The sequence below is a fragment of the Gadus chalcogrammus genome, chromosome 8 (assembly GCF_026213295.1).
Source record: "Gadus chalcogrammus isolate NIFS_2021 chromosome 8, NIFS_Gcha_1.0, whole genome shotgun sequence".
Lineage (NCBI taxonomy): Eukaryota > Metazoa > Chordata > Actinopteri > Gadiformes > Gadidae > Gadus > Gadus chalcogrammus.
Window position 1 is genome coordinate 16,869,041 of NC_079419.1, and position 15,891 is coordinate 16,884,931.

Sequence of the window (15,891 nt, forward strand, 5' to 3'; positions counted from 1 at the left end):
CACCTCCTCCACCTCCCCTCTCCTCCTGTCATAGTCAGGAGGGTGGGGGTAAATAATTTATAGCGGCGCCGCTATCTGGTGGAGAGACATCATGTGGGCGAGCGTAGCGGAACACGTGCTGCCTCCATCTCCTCTTGCTCCTCTCTCCCTTCTCCTCTCCCTCCCCTCTCTTTACTCTCTGTCCTCTCTCCCCTCTCCTCTCTCCCCTCCCTCCCCTTTCTCTCATCTTCTCTCCCCTCTCACCTCTCTCCCTTCTCTCCCCCCTCTCTTATCTTCTCTCCCTTCTCTCCCCTCTCTCTCCTCTCTCCCCTCTCCCTTCTCTCCCCTCTCTCCCCTCTCTCTCATCTTCTCTCACCTCTCTCCCTTCTCTCCCCTCTTTCCTCACTCTCCTCTCTTTCCTCCCCCCTCTCTTCTTTCTCCCCTCTCTCCCCCCTCTACTCTCTCCCCCCCTTCGCTCTCACCTCTCTGCTCTCCTCTCCTCTCTCCCCCCCCCCCCCCCCCCCCTCTCCCCTCTCCCAGCTGAAGACGGGCTGTAGCGGGCGGCGTAGCGGGAGCTGTTCCGCTCCGCCGCACCGTGAGGGTGTTGACTCTGTTCTCCTTAGATGACACAACAACACGTGACCGCCGGCCCGGGCTGTCCAAGCTGCCCTGGGGAGCGAGCACCCAGCGACGCCTCAGAGAGCGGGGAGAGCTCCCCACGGTGGAGAACGGTGGGGGGGGGGGGGGGGGGGGGGGGGTTAGTCCCACAGATCCGACTGGAGATTCATGTCTAGAGCCTCGTGCCAGATGAGCTCTAATCTGGGTGAACCGGGCGTTACGCTCTCCGTCACTTCCAGTTGTTTTCGACCAATGAGGAGGGGATCAGGGGATCTTCTGCAGGTGAATGGGGAAAGCAAACTCAGTCAATTGTAAAAGAAAGCAAGCGATTAAGTAAGGGTTTCAAACCAACACCTTTTAGACTGGCAACTGTAGATAAATTAAATACGTATCAAAATCCCCTTCTGAGCGCTTCATCCACTCGTGCAGATGAGTTTTTGAGTTTTATTGGGCAGAATATTGTAAGGAGTCAGGAAAGCAGGCGTGACCCTGGGAGGGTCACTCATTCGAGTGTGTTTCACCTCGTCAGAGGTGTGATGATTGAAGTATATTACTACTATTACTACTAACTATTTATTAAAGAAGGAGATTGAATCATGCAATCTGGAGTTGGTACAAGAAGCAACTGATCTCACATTTCAGCAAAGTGCACTTATAATATCTAACACTTCATCATCCTGTCTGAGCAAAACAAATCTGTCACAGATTTAGTTCTGTGAGGCCCTTACCGGGGTCGGTACCCCCTTGTGCCCTGGCCTGAGGGCCAGGCTGTGGTATCATACCAGGGTCATGTATTAGCATAGCACAGTTCCCGTTGTCACGAGACTCTGTCAACAGTTTTGTGAGGCTTCCTCATGACCCTTCATGTTACCACAAGTACCATTCTTCAACATGGTATATGTGCAGGGGAATTGTTATTATTATTACAAAGGGGCTTTCTCGTGACTCTCAGTACTGGATATAGACATCAATTTACATCCTGCTTTGAGTATCTGTCTATATTGGTGCTAAAAAAACATCTACAGTTTATATACTGTATATCACAGTCGCCCCCTTTGTTTTTCCAAACTTATTTTTAGTCATAAATCATTTAGCTAGATAATGATGCTTCTTTTCTTTATATGTATATTACGTAGTACAGTAATGTACAATAAAGTTCAGCCCAGGCACCGAGCTGTACTGTACACTAACACACGTGCTGTCTACATGTGTTTACATCTTTATTGCATTTACATTACATTTACATTAGTGCACGTGTTCGGGTTTTATTCTATGGGGCTTGTGGCACTATGAAGTGGGTTGGTTTTGGGTCATCAGTTATTCTGAATTCATTATTTTCTATTTTATCCTTTTTATTCTAAGTTTTGATGTATCTGTTTGTTTGCCGTTATGTAATCATGAAGTGTCATTGTCATTTTAAAGTGATGGCCTGTGTGATATCGAAAGCCAACCAGGTAATCAGTGCTATACTTTATCATCCATAAAAGTGTCAGTACATGCTATGAATCTAAACTGTTAAATGCCAAATTAGCATTTTTAAACGTTCATTGCCATTTTGTTTTGAGGCTCCATTCCCTCGTTTACCTTTATCCCAAAGAATGCCTCACTGCGCGTGTATGTATTTGTGTTTGCGTGGGCGTGTCACACTGCCATCTCTAAAAATATTTTCTAAAAACACGTGTGTCTAACATGAAGGCTGAACATGCTCGGATGGTAACGGAGTCGGAGAAGTAGAAATTATTCATAGGTCATACAACACAGGCTTAATAATTTGTAGAAGTGTCGTCAAGGCGTATCTTAACATGAACCCTGCTTGGCTAGAGACTGCAGGTTCAGAAGCTGCATCTCTCCCACAACAGCGCCATACCAGCAGGGATGAGAGTGTTCTGTAGCCATGACACTTATAGTGAAATGACTGGGGTATAATGTAGCACTTTATGTCTTATTCCTTGATAGTAAAATAAACGATACAATTAAGTTATTTTTTCATTTTGTAATACCTTATTGTATTTTAGGGACATTATTCGATGTGGTTTGTTGATACTTTAGAAAGGAAAGGATTGGGAGTTGAAAAAGTGTCACTAGTCCTCATGCTCACAGCAGAACAACGGCTCGTCACTCATCCTATTTATAGAGGCTGTCCCTGCACTTCTTGTTCAGACGTCTTGAGCACGTTTTCATCCCCCAGAGCGGGCGGTGTTTGCGGCGATGTTGACTCTGGGGGTGGTGGTGGTGGTGGTGGTGGTGGTGCTGGTGGTGGTGCTGGTGGTGGTGCAGGGGGGGGGGGGATGGGCGACGACTTGTTTGCTTTTGTCCGACCACTGACGCCACGCCTCTCGCCCCCGCAGGTGAGACGCGCGCTGCGGCCGCGGGGCCGCTTCCTCTCCCTCACCTTCGCCCAGCCGCACTTCAGGAAGCCGCTCTACGCCCGCCGCGAGTACCGCTGGTCGGTCGCCCAGCACACGTACGGGGACGGCTTCCACTACTTCCTGTACGCCATGACGGCCGGCGAGGAGCTGAGCCCCGAGGACGCGGCGATGGAGACGAGGCGGTTGGAGGAGGCCGAGGCCCCGCCCCCTCAGGTCACCTTCATGCAGGAGAGCGACACAGAGGACTTCCTGGGGAACATTGCCCTGTAGGGGACGGGTGGGTCGGACCCCGGTGCCACGAGGGACCTGACCGCTGGTGTTGGGCTTCTGCTCTCGGAGGATTGTGGACTTTTAATGGAAACGTTTTTATACAGACGGTTATAATAAACAACCTTGTTTGGTTAGGATTTTATATTTTCTTGTAGTTTTAGCCTTATCCCTCTGTTCTTCTTCTAATCTGTGGTTGTATAATACGTGCCATGTGGTGGATGCTATTATCCAAAGTGTCCCATGATGCATACATTAGTTTCGAGGCGTAAGAAGGCCTCGAAACATACCAAAGTTGTGTATTACTTTTCGCAACTCATAACTAGTTTGTACAACACTGCTACACAGAGTTTTTTTATTTTGTCCGGTTTACTGTGTGTGTTTCAGATGAGTTCTGGAGCCAGCATCGGATTCTTTCAATGGATGCAGGGTGCTGAACAAAATGTAAACCCTTGGCCAAAACAAGGTTGCACGCCTTCCACTGCACTGTATTTTAAATGAATGGACTTCTTGTGAACTTGTATGCGACCACAGAACCCTGGCAGTTTTAGTGTCACGCTCTACTGAAGAGTGCAATTTCTATTTTGAATTGTGTTCCACTTTTATTTGTGAAACTCGTGGTGCTATATGAGTTGAACTTGAGCAAAATCTGCATCTGCCTCGCAGCCAAATATGGCTGACAAAACGCAATGCAAACCTGCATGTTGAGAGATTGCTTAATAATTGCAAGGGGTTGGTGTTTGAATGAGGACTAAAGCCTGCATGTAGAGTATCAGGCAGCAGTCTATCAGTATTCTAGTAGCAGCCCCGGCCTTTCTGCTTCGCCTGCTGCTTCAATGTCTGGTGCGAGACTGTGATCAGACAGTGCTGTTTAACACGCAGTACATTTTACACCTGCGATCAAGCACTAGAGTTCAGAATTAACAACAGCCCAAGCGCTTGGCTGGGAGCCAGCCATCGGGAAGCTACCCTTGACTCTTGACTCACACAGCAGCACCAGCAAGCCCTACCCTGGTGTCATTTTAATGTTTCTCATTGACATCATCACCTATCGCTACTTATACCTATTGTTACATAATCCAGAACGCTCCAGTGGGCATGGTGCTCCCTCTCTCTCCACAGCCCTCCAGGTCGGTGATGATCTCATGGTGGAGGCCCGACGCCGTATGTCTGTTCGACAGCTACATCAATTAGGTGTCGTACAGCGGGCCTAATTAGCCTCATGAATTAGGTTGTTGTCAGTGTTTGAGCATTAACTTACATCTTGGTCAGACCCTGAAGGACCTTTTTAACACGCACAGACTGGAGAAATATGACCTCATCTCATACAACGCAGCAGCTACAAAAAGCCAAGTCATCCGTGATGTTTGTTTATTGTAAAGTAAGTCAAGTACCCTAAAAGGATGGCAGATACAGTATACTATGTACGATCAAAATACTGTGTCAAATAAAAGTCAGGTTGTAACATTTACAGTTTTTATGTTATTGTTGTTATTTATCCGGTTCTCTATGAATACAGCATCTTAATTGTGTTACACTTTGTCCCAGTTAACCATAAGGAGATATCCGGGTGAACCCATACTGTATATATTTACATTAACACACACTAATATTTTTTCATAATAACGTGGAGCAAAATTTCTACTGGTCAAGACACCCTGAAGCATATGAACTGTTAGTAATACAGTAAATGTTTGAGATTCTATTGGGAAGAATAAAACACAACATTAGAGCAAATCCAAGAGCCCCTCATTTTTGTAAGATACATAACTCAAATCCTTATTCCTCCGCTGGTTAAATTTAGACCAGCGAGAGGCATGGATGGAGGTAGGCGAGGGGAGAGACAGGAAGGCTGGGGGCTTGGGTGGGGGGCAATGGGGGAGGGGGGGCTGTGTGATGGGGGGCGAACACATTAATAAAGTAGAAATCATTTATTTTTAATTCTCCACTGAGATCTAATTACCGTCTATTTTTAAGACATGGAGAGGGGGGAATGAAAGGTGTGTGTGATCCTTCAGATGGCTCCTCTTCCAATCATCTCTCTCCCGAGGCGTACCTTGGTCAAGGTGGCGTTGAACTTGGACATCCACGGCGGCTCAGCCACCGCCAAATGAATAGCGCTCGAGACGGTAGTGTCCTCGATTCAATGTGTCCTCCATTGAATCGTCACTTCTATTAAAGCCGGTTAGTACACGCTTTTATCCAAAGCAACCTGCAGTACTTTGCATATGCACGTTAGCTATATTATCTCTTTGTTGATCCCCTTAAACATGAGGGTTCTCAAAAGCCTGTACCATGGGAGGCACACCCACCAGACACCGTTTGAGTTGATGTATGGATAGCCATTGGCGTAGATTGATCCCTGTTCATTGTGAGATCATTTTTGCACCCTTTGCTTGTTTATGGTTAGGTTTCCACGGTGACAATTGTGTAACAATCCTCCAGGGTCCCAAATGGAAATTGTTTGTTAAAAAACATTTAAATAAATGGCCTGGCAGCTTTACTGAATACGGGCTGGCAGAGTTAACGTAGGTTGGGAGAGAGTGTTATGTAACGCTAAATTGGCGTTAGACTCAATATTGACAATAGATGTTATTGCCCGGGCAGGAAGCCAATATAGCCAGCGAGGGCTGGGAGGAGATGGACAATCCTGACAGGCACCTGAGCTTCTTCAAATGAAGAAAGGCTTTACAGTAAGTGCTAGCTCAATAAGATTAATTGAAATGATTTGCAGAAGGCTGATGATTCAGTGTGTTCATATCTGTTAGGATCAAAACTTTACAAATGGCAGTGTTCTCAGTGAATACCCAACGCTTCAATAAAGAATTATACTGCAGTTTTACAGTTGGATGTTAAACTCCCTCGTTCAAACTAAATGATGTGCATTGGCGTACGCCCCAATAGGGAGATTTAAACTTGTCAGTTCTTAAGTTATGCAACTGGAGAGTTTGGCACTGGCCTCATACTGGACAGATATAGGCCAGTCATCAGTCATCATTTACTCACACAGCATTCCATCTTAATGTGACTCTGCATGTGCTTTTCAGGTCAACACTACGATTTGTGTGTGTGTGTGTGTGTGTGTGTGTGTGTGTGTGTGTGTGTGTGTGTGTGTGTGTGTGTGTGTGTGTGTGTGTGTGTGTGTGTGTGTGTGTGTGTGTGTGTGCGTGCATGTGTGTACGTATGTTTGTGTGTGACAGTATGTGCACGCAGTATGTGTACTTGTGTGGTCAAATACACATGTGTTTGTGTCTTTCTATCACACAAACAATGCAGAGCTGTGTGTCTATATGTGTGTGATTACGATGTGATCTGTGTGTGTATGTGTGTGAGAGAGAGAGAGAGAGAGAGAGAGAGAGAGAGAGAGAGGAGGGGGGGCTTTGTGTTCTCTGTACCTAATTGTCCTCCATGCTCTGTTGGCCAAGGGCAACAACAGCAATCAGCTGCATGCTCAATGGCTCTCCTTTCCCCCTGACTTCTCTCTCTCTCTCTCTCTCTCTCTCTCTCTCTCTCTCTCTCTCTCTCTCTCTCTCTCTCTCTCTCTCCCTCTCCCTCTCCCTCTCTCTCTCTCTCTCTCTCTCACTCTCTCTCTTCCCCTCTCGCTCTCTCTCTCCCTCCCCTCCTCCACAAAGTCCTCCCTCTCTCTACCTCCACTGCCTCTATTGATTGGCTCTGAGTGTTACCTATCCACACCTCTGGCCGGGACGGCCTAATGCCTCGGTCACACAGGGGTTTCGCTTTAGGTTCTCCCCAGCCCGTTCCCTTTGACCTTGGAGCCGGTCGCTATGTGCTCATTTGTGCTTGTTTCTGTATGGCTAGAAAGCTGGGTTCCTCCCCTGTGCTGCACTATACATGCTAGCCCCCCTTAGGGCAGTATAATGCCATTAGATGTTATGTAACTCGAGGAGGAATATTAATGGATGCCCACTTTGGAATGGCGTGTTTATGTGTGTGCGTGTGTGTGTGTGCTTGTGTGCATGCATGCGTGTGTGTATATGTGTGTGCGTACGTGTATACGTGCGTGCGTATTTAAGTTCTCCTTTCATGCCTCTGTTTGTTCTTCTATCTGTCTGAGGCTCGGCTGTGACTCACTGTCTGTCTGAGTTGTTAACAAATGATGTATTTGGCTGCTTTGCGTGGCTGTATATACGGGTATGTTGTCTGCATGGGGTGGAAACACACATAGGGGTATGTTTTCTGCATGCATGCATGTTTGTGTGTGTTTGTCTCAAAAGGTGGACATAAATATAAATTACTCCTCAATTTTCCCCTGACAAAGTTTACCTAGATATATAGTCTATACCTAAATACATCTATTTTGGACCACATGGCCATCTGTCATGTGGTACACATGACAGACAACATTCCATTGAGAACACACACACACACAAACACATCTTTGTGTTCCATTGCTCTGCCATACAACAGAAAGACAGTTGATGTCCAGGTGTTACTGCCATGATAAGCCATTCCTTAAACAACAAGCATGTCATTTATAGCGCTAGATAGAAGAAGACAAAGAGAGAGAGAGAGAGAGAGAGAGAGAGAGAGAGAGAGAGAGAGAGAGAGAGAGAGAGAGAGAGAGAGAGAGAGAGAGAGAGAGAGAGAGAGAGAGAGAGAGAGAGACCACAAGGTTTGCATCTGACCAAACATGGTCATCCGGTGGTCACACTGATAATGGGATTTCCTGTAGCCTCAGACAGCCACACACACACACACACACACACACACACACACACACGCACACACACACACGCACACACACACACGCACACACACACACGCACACACGCACACACACACACGCACACACACACACGCACACACACACACACACGCACACACACACACACACACACTCACACACGCACATGCAATAACAATAGCAGCAGCAGCAGCAGGATCAATAATGGTGTACAGATGTGTGTGTGATGGTTGCCAGTCAATAACCACAGAGATGGAAACACTGCGGGTGGGTGGGAGCGCCGCAGTGATGGCCTGTCGTTGTCGCTTTATGGTGGGCAGGTGAAGTGTTTACGGCCGTCACTGCCCGGATGGATGTTTGTCACCGTGGGGTTCTCTGATAGATAGTAAAAAACAGATTCCCAGTTCAGCCCCCCGACGGAGCAGACGTGTCGGGAACCCGCGGATGTCATGATGAGATACGGAGGTTGCAAAAAACGCACAACGGCGACCGCCTCGTATCAGAGCCACACGTCCAGGAAGGTCAAGATGTGTCGTCATTGCCTCAGGGACTAGTGTGTCGCACAAAGGAAACCGAACAAAGGAAAGAGGCAGGGTGAACGCAGAGTGAACTAACAACAACCAACATATACCTCATTTCACTCTCATCCGACTGATGAGCGATAACCAATCTAGGTTTGTTGATCTACGTTCCAGTAAGGGGAGCTTTATGTGGCTCCAGCGTCTCTTCCTTAAAGGCTGCCTTTGTTTGTTCAATGCCAACGCTGTAGACTTAAGGGTGTGGGATGGGCCGTGGGATGGACGTTGATCGATGATAGCTGTGAAGACGTGGCTTTCCACAGGGGCCTGCTCTAATAGACGCTCCCTCGTGTCTACTCCTGCACTCGGGAGCTGTTTTGGGATCAGTGGTGGTGGGGACGCCCATCACAGGGCAGGCCTACACGGGCGAGCCTAGGGGAGCTCTGCATCGACCGCCAGGGCTTTGGGCTGGTAGGGAAGCACAGAGTCATCTAGTAATCTGACCTTGCTATGGGCCGCGTTGATCTGGATCTCAGCTGCTCTGAGGGTTCCTATCGATGTTATTGTCGACCCTTTGACGTCGTGTATAGACTAGAGTATATGTAGTGGTGGTTAAATGTGTTGTAAGAAACATAAGCAAACAACCAGATATACATGTCCTTTCACCATTTATTAGTTCACCAAATACAGTGAAAATGGCATCATAATTTACAATGACTCATTCTTAGAATGTCATGACATTTTTGTTGCTTTTTTGCTTCATAAAACGATGTTTCATTATTGAAAATATTAAGGTTTCATGCACAACAAACCAATATCCAGTTTCTTTGAAAGAATGGTACAAAATTAAAATGAAAAAAGAAATGTAACTGTAATGTCCAAAATATGTCAAATAACAACGTGTTATCTGAGGATACTCGTAAACAGTGCAATATACTCTAAAATTGCCATTTTCTAACAAATTCATCAACGAAGCTCAAGTCACAGTATACGATTTCTTAATAATAGTTTAACATTGATGTGTGCAAAAAAACTCAGACACATTCAGTTAGTCTTTAAAAAAGGTTCGACCTGTTTGATAGAGCGTGAGACACTTCAAACAACCCCTCTCCTAGAATCTCCATTGGTGTAGCCCAGTCTCCAGCGGTATACCCACTCTGTAGTATAAATATTTTTGTTGATGAACCGTAAGACGACAGACTAGCATATTATTTAAATAACAAATATTTAGATATAAAAATACAAATATGAATTTTTCCTTTTTAAAAAGAAGCGTGCCAGGGCAGAGTGGTGGCACCAGTGTTGGCACCGAAGCAAAGGTTCATGCAAATAGATGGAGAAAAGTAGACTTTCATTTATAGAAGACGAAAAACACCAAGAATTAGCAAAACAAAAAGAACCAAATCAAAGAAAACCTCTTTCCCATCAATTTCATGAATAGCATCTCAAACATTTACTGTATATTCCACCGCACCGCTGGCCTCTGTCACTACTGAAAAGGTGAAAAAAGATATGTGCAGGTATAGATTTAGCTACATAAAAGGTGCTACAACCTGCACCCTTTATCAATGGGGATAAGAACACAATAAACCGCAGTCTATTTGAATCAAATCTGTGGGTTAGTGTGTGTTTCAACAAGAAGGGCCACAACTAGCCGCTTCATTATTCTCATTATCATCATTAATATGATTATTATTACGAATATTGTCGTTATTATTGTTATTATTATTAAGAAAATATTAACATTGCACCATCCTCGAATAGCCTGTAAGTTATACAACGGGTCTCCTCTCTCTCTAGTAGACTTGAGCGTTGGTTGGTCTGTTTTCAGAGAACATTGTAGCAGCAGGAATGCATTCTGGTCCGACCAGTGCTGAAAGAACAGCTCCCTTGAATGCAACGTCGCTGGAGTCGATCAACAAAGCGAAGCGTTGGGGGGAGGGGGGGGCGGGGGGGTCTTCGAAGCTTAACCTACATATAGACCTACCGACCTACTGTACAACTATTGAAACAGGGCTGGAAATTATATAGGTTCAGCCCCCCGGTCGTAGTATACATAGGCCTATATATATTTCTTTTTTTTGTTGCTTACAGCGCTTTTAGAAATAAATATGGTAGTGAAGTATGTTCGTCCGTCCAGAGGTCAGCCGGGGCTGGGACCGCCCGGGGCAGCGGTCCGCCACCTCCACGTCTCGCTGCGTTGCAGTGGTTAAAATCGGGATTCTTTTGGAGAATTGCCAGCAATCCCATGATAAATCTTGGTCTTTTCCAGAGTGTCTCTCATCTCTCTCTCTCTCCCCACACCTCCTCTCCCTCGAATCTTCTTCCTCTTTGCTTTATCTATCTCTCTCTCCATCTCCTCCTCACTTCCTTTCTTCCACTCTCCTCTCGTCCCGTCCCTTGTCTTCGCGTCGTGCCGTCGTTCCCCTCGTACTACAATCCTCGAACATGCACAGCCGACAAGTGCTTTTCAAATCGGTGATCAAAAATAAAAAGTCTGCGAGGGCCCATCCTTCCTCCTCCAGTCTACACGCCGGGGGACTTGTCTGTCATCCCCTTCAGGACCTCGTCTATTCGGTCGTCCTCGATCACCACTGTGGGGGGTGGGGTGGGGGGGGAGACAAGGAAATAACCTCCGGTTACTGATACCGTTCATAAATCAAACGCTACAATCATTAATGAGACTAACGGGTGGGGTTGGGGGTGGGGGGTGAAGTGATAACAATGCATCGTAGCTGATGATTGATTTCGCCAGTTAATCGAAGGTGCGTTTTTTTTTTTTGTATAAAGGGCCTCAAAAAACACATCAATAAAAACACATTGTACGATCAGATGCAAAACAAGCACCTATAAAGCAAGTTACAGATAAGTGGTAAACACATGGTGTGTTGGTAGGGATAACAAAGCCCCGAGTTTCAAATGACTGGGACAATGCAATATGAAATGAATGGACTTCAACCCACCTCGCTTGGCCCGGCCGATCTGCCCCAGCTTCGGGGGTCTCTTCGCCTGCGACGCCGCGAAAAAGGCATTCGAGTCCTGAAGTCCGCAGCTAAAGGACATCTGGCTGACCTCACTGTCCGCTCCGTAGCCGTTCATTTTGCCCTCGTTGTATGGCAGAACCTCGGACATTGTGGCACCGCAACTGAGTGATCAACAACTGCAACTGGAGAGGAACAAAAACAACCACGTCGGTTCAAAACTCGTGCTGCTGCTGCTGAATTAGAAATAAGATCTAATTCCTTTTGTGCGGTGGATTGCACTTGTTATAGTTTCCCGTGCCTGAATCCGTTTGAGAAAAGAAGGAAAACACAATTGGCAGCTCGACGTGTACTTTAGTGGTCCGTTCCCGCGTCGTGATGCGGTGGTTCTGTTGTTGTGGGTCCAATGCGAGGCGAGAGCGGAGAGTTGTGTTCAGCTGCGTTGCTGGCTGATGTCTGGTGAGGGAAGTGGGAGATCCCGGGATCATAAAGGAAACCCAGGCGGAACGGTGAAGTCATCCATCCGGGCTTGATGCGTGTGTTCGTGGCGTGCGAGTCTGTGCATGCCTGCGTGTGTGCGTGTGTGTGTGCGCGCGTGCATGCGTGTGTGTGTGTGTGTGTGTGTGTGTGTGTGTGTGTGTGTGTGTGTGTGTGTGTGTGTGTGTGTGTGTGTGTGTGTGTGTGTGTGTGTGTGTGTGTGTGTGTGCGTCTAGCGGGGGACTCCGAGTGGTAGAGGAGTAAGGGTGACCTCAACAGGCGAGAAGAGTAAATGCAGGAAAGCAAATAGCAAGAAGTTAAAACCAAAGCATGGCCATAGAAGGCTGCGGTCGATGCATTGTGCTGTGCATGTCTTTTTACATCACAAGAACAATCACTTTCATCTCTATAAGATAATTAAACATCTCAGACATTTAAATTCGATGTGATGAAGATATTGTTATCGTTGTTATGTGGGCTGTGTAGAAAATGTCTACAGAAATACTTCAATGATGTCATCACTCCTGTTAACTAAAACTAGACGTCATATAACTATAATGGCCTAATAGCCATGCGGAATAGGAAAACACCCTACCACACCAGGTAGAGTGTGTGACTATTAGCTGAAAGGTTCTTGGTTTGATGCCCAACATCTCTGTTCTGTCCTCCATCCAACACCTACCTGTTCCAATTGTTTATTAATACCATTACTATTATTCCATTCAATCGGCCCACTAATTTATGCTCTTTTAAAATCGAATCTCCTGTAATGGGATCTGCCGTTGGTGTTAAACCAATGTTTCCTGCCCCTGTCCTTACATGAGAAGCCCTTCATCTCTTGGTTACCTTCTCTGGTGATGACTCACTCCTCTGCCCGCTGTGAGGACGTGAGCGATGGCTCTCTATAACTATGTGACCTCCGACCTCCCGTCTCTTTCCCTGTCGTTGCGTTCCAAAGACTATTCCAGAAGACCAGGGGTGGTTTACCGATGAACGCAGCGCCAACATTTTTGGAGCAAAAATTAACAACAGCAATCCTCAAGCTCAACTACAGGAATGGCCTTAGTTTGAAGATGTATAGACACACAGCCAATTTGATAATGATGCAAAACGACAGTTTTGTAAAATCAAATTTTTGCTTGCTGGTTCTTATATTGGTATATCTACCATATAATCATTATATGATAGATATATAGACTATGGTATGGAGACATGGAGTCTTAGTCAATACATTATATTATAATGACTAAGACACTTTATCTAAGCTAAGGGTTTTGTTTAGCTCCAGATAGAATAGAATTAGTCGGATTGTTTTGGTGTACCTTTCCTGACAACATCCTTTTCTTATTTATAGATATGTATATATATATATATATATATATATATATATACAGCGGGCCCTCCAACGCCGCACTAGAGGGGACGAGTTGATTGATAAGGTGTCCTAAGGTTGTTCCAAGAGAGGGGTCAAGGGTTTTCCCCTGATGTCGTCAGTCAGTGTCAGAGATGGAAGACCCTTTGGCCCCGGATGCAACAGGTGTCCCTTGAGGTTTCCATCCTAGGCTTTCCAGGAAAAGTACTTCACTGCTTTTGCCAACTAACTAATACTCTTTCAGACGGCAGCCATGTTGTCTAGGGAGACCAATATAAAGCCCTTGCTCTCCCGCACTCTCTCGCGTGCACGCACTCTCTCTTGCTCTCTCTCTAATAGTTGCTCTCCAGGAGGCAATAGTTCTTAATCATCAAACTCATTCTCCCAACCTCATCCTCTCAACTGCAGTCTGCAACCCTTATTTGTGAGTGTGTGTGTGTGTGTGTGTGTGTGTGTGTGTGTGTGTGTGTGTGTGTGTGTGTGTGTGGTGTGTGTGTGTGTGTGTGTGTGTGTGTGTGGGTGTGTGCGTGCGTGCGTGTGCGTGTGTGTGTGTGTGTGTATGCTCTTGAAACCTAACCTCCGATTACAAGCAAATCACAGCTGCTGAGTCACTCTGTCTCTATCCCTGAATCCCATAACCAATCTTTTACTAATGTTTGCACACACACACACACACACACACACACACACACACACACACACACACACACACACCACACCACACACACACACACACACACACACACACAAACAGACACACATTAACACACACACACACACACACACACACACACACACACACACACACACACACACACACAAACACACACACACACGCACACACACTTGTTCCACACTTCCCCCTTGAACAGTCGAGAACCTGGTTAAAAAAACACCAATAACAAGCTGAGAGCATGGAGTCTGATCTAAGATCGATATGACCCCTGCCTAGAGGTGTGTGTGTGTGTGTGTGTGTGTGTGTGTGTGTGTGTGTGTGTGTGTGTGTGTGTGTGTGTGTGTGTGTGTGTGTGTGTGTGTGTGTGTGTGTGTGTGTGTGTGTGTGTGTGTGTGTGTGTGTGTGCGTGCGTGCGTGCGTGCGTGCGACAAAAACTTACTACAGCTGCAGCCCTTGCCCAAATGGAAGTGCTTCTCTGGTTCTCTCCCCTCATCATTAAAGTTCATGCTGTTCCCATGCCTCAATTATGTCTCTCTCTTACTCCATCTCCCCCCCCCCCCCCCCACACACACACGTTCATTGGAGCTGGTTCTGAGATGAGAACAGAATCAAAGCCAGAGGTGGATTCAAGCAATATCACAGAAGATGCTAGTTTGTATACTTTTATTGTGCAATTTTACACATTGTGCTGAAATCCCAAATGAGACCACCCACCAGATGGGCAAAGCCATACGTCCGTCCTATCCATTATGCATCCTACAAACCAGCAGTACCTCTGTGCCATCACGATGGCCTCCCTAATACCTCTGCTTCTCTCTTCAGGGAAACCGCACCGCAAGCTGTTGATGAGAAGAGAAAGCCGGCAGTCACACACGACGTCGGGGAAAGTGGGTCAGCGAGAACGCGCTTGCCAGGCAGATGGTGGGCACCAGACAGCCGTGGTAATTGGCAGCGTGGGGGCTTGCACGCTGTTATGGCTCCCTTCCACAGAAACATCAATGTCACCTAGCGTCCCGCTGCCCGTCTGCGTGTTTCCAGAAGCCTCTCTGCAAGAGCTAAAGAATGATGAATGACGAGGTTGAGTCAGGACTGCTAGGGTGTGAGGCAGGTTTGGGATTAATGGTAGATGGGAAGCCTTCTTTGATATTGTACCCATGTCCTGTCACGATAAGTCATGCTAGACGTTAAAGTTAAAGTTCAACAACACCCATCACCAACACAAGCTCGGTTTAGCCTCAACCCTTGAAGTACTTCAAGGTACTTATTGTATTTCAAAATATTATCATTGATCAAGGGGTATCACAATTAATTTGATACAATGAGTTGTATTGGATATTCTGATAAGCCTGTCATCGATGAAGTTGTGACATCGGGTCAAACATCCATGGCTGAGAGACTGATGTTTTCCGACTCGTGTCATCCTCAGTACCTGCATGTGGAAAGGGAGACACCTAGTGGTCAAGCAACTATTCAAACCCAAACGTGAACTTCTTTAATTAGTAATCCTACTAGGAAATAAGCCAAAACACATTTCCTAGTAGTGCTTGCAATGTGTATCCGATGTCGGCCCATGATGTCATCGGGGATGCATCATGCCGACACGGCAACAAACACTATAAATACATTTAATAATAGATGTTTAGGCCCCGGAGCTCTTCCGCCCCAATGAGAGCCAACAGAAAATAGACGTTGTGCTGTCTCATTGTTGGAACCATGTAGGATAATGAGCCAGTAGCAACAGTCTAGCAGTAGAAGTGTTTTTTTCTGTGCACCGATAATAGTCTGCCGGGCACAGTAATAGTCTGCTCCATGAAGGGCCACAGCTGTTGCTCCGTAGAGAGGGCTGGTGAAGTATCTGTCACAGTGAGCCCTTTAGACCGTTGGGGGAGATTTGTATGGCCTTTTCCTCCTTCACCTGCTCAGAGAATC

The 15,891-nt window shown here is 46.3% G+C and overlaps 2 protein-coding genes across 6 annotated transcripts in view; one reads left to right on the forward strand and one right to left on the reverse strand.

Moving 5' to 3' along the window:
* Nucleotides 1–4,991, forward strand: part of ece2a (endothelin converting enzyme 2a) — an 80,031-nt gene extending 75,040 nt beyond the window's left edge. For 2 of the 3 annotated variants that reach the window (XM_056596391.1, XM_056596390.1), the window contains exons 4-5: nucleotides 2,946–3,179; nucleotides 3,621–4,991. In XM_056596391.1, the coding sequence (XP_056452366.1) occupies nucleotides 2,946–3,179; nucleotides 3,621–3,734 (348 nt within the window). In that variant the 3' untranslated portion in view covers nucleotides 3,735–4,991. Of the gene's footprint in view, nucleotides 1–2,945 lie in introns of all 3 variants that reach the window. The other variant, XM_056596392.1, reaches the window with a different exon arrangement.
* Nucleotides 4,992–9,108: 4,117 nt separating this feature from the next.
* On the reverse strand, nucleotides 9,109–11,904 carry camk2n1a (calcium/calmodulin-dependent protein kinase II inhibitor 1a). 3 transcript variants are annotated; one of them, XM_056596887.1, is made up of 3 exons: nucleotides 11,739–11,904; nucleotides 11,420–11,622; nucleotides 9,109–11,050 (listed from the first exon to the last, which is right to left on the reverse strand). In XM_056596887.1, the coding sequence occupies exons 2-3, from the start codon at nucleotides 11,586–11,588 to the stop codon at nucleotides 10,983–10,985; spliced, it is 237 nt and encodes a 78-aa protein (XP_056452862.1). In that variant the 5' UTR covers nucleotides 11,589–11,622; nucleotides 11,739–11,904; the 3' UTR covers nucleotides 9,109–10,982. The 3 variants fall into 3 exon arrangements, with proteins under 3 accessions (XP_056452862.1, XP_056452861.1, XP_056452863.1); XM_056596888.1 differs by having other exon boundaries at nucleotides 9,119–11,050; nucleotides 11,791–11,904; XM_056596886.1 differs by having other exon boundaries at nucleotides 11,420–11,904.
* Nucleotides 11,905–15,891: the final 3,987 nt, after the last annotated feature.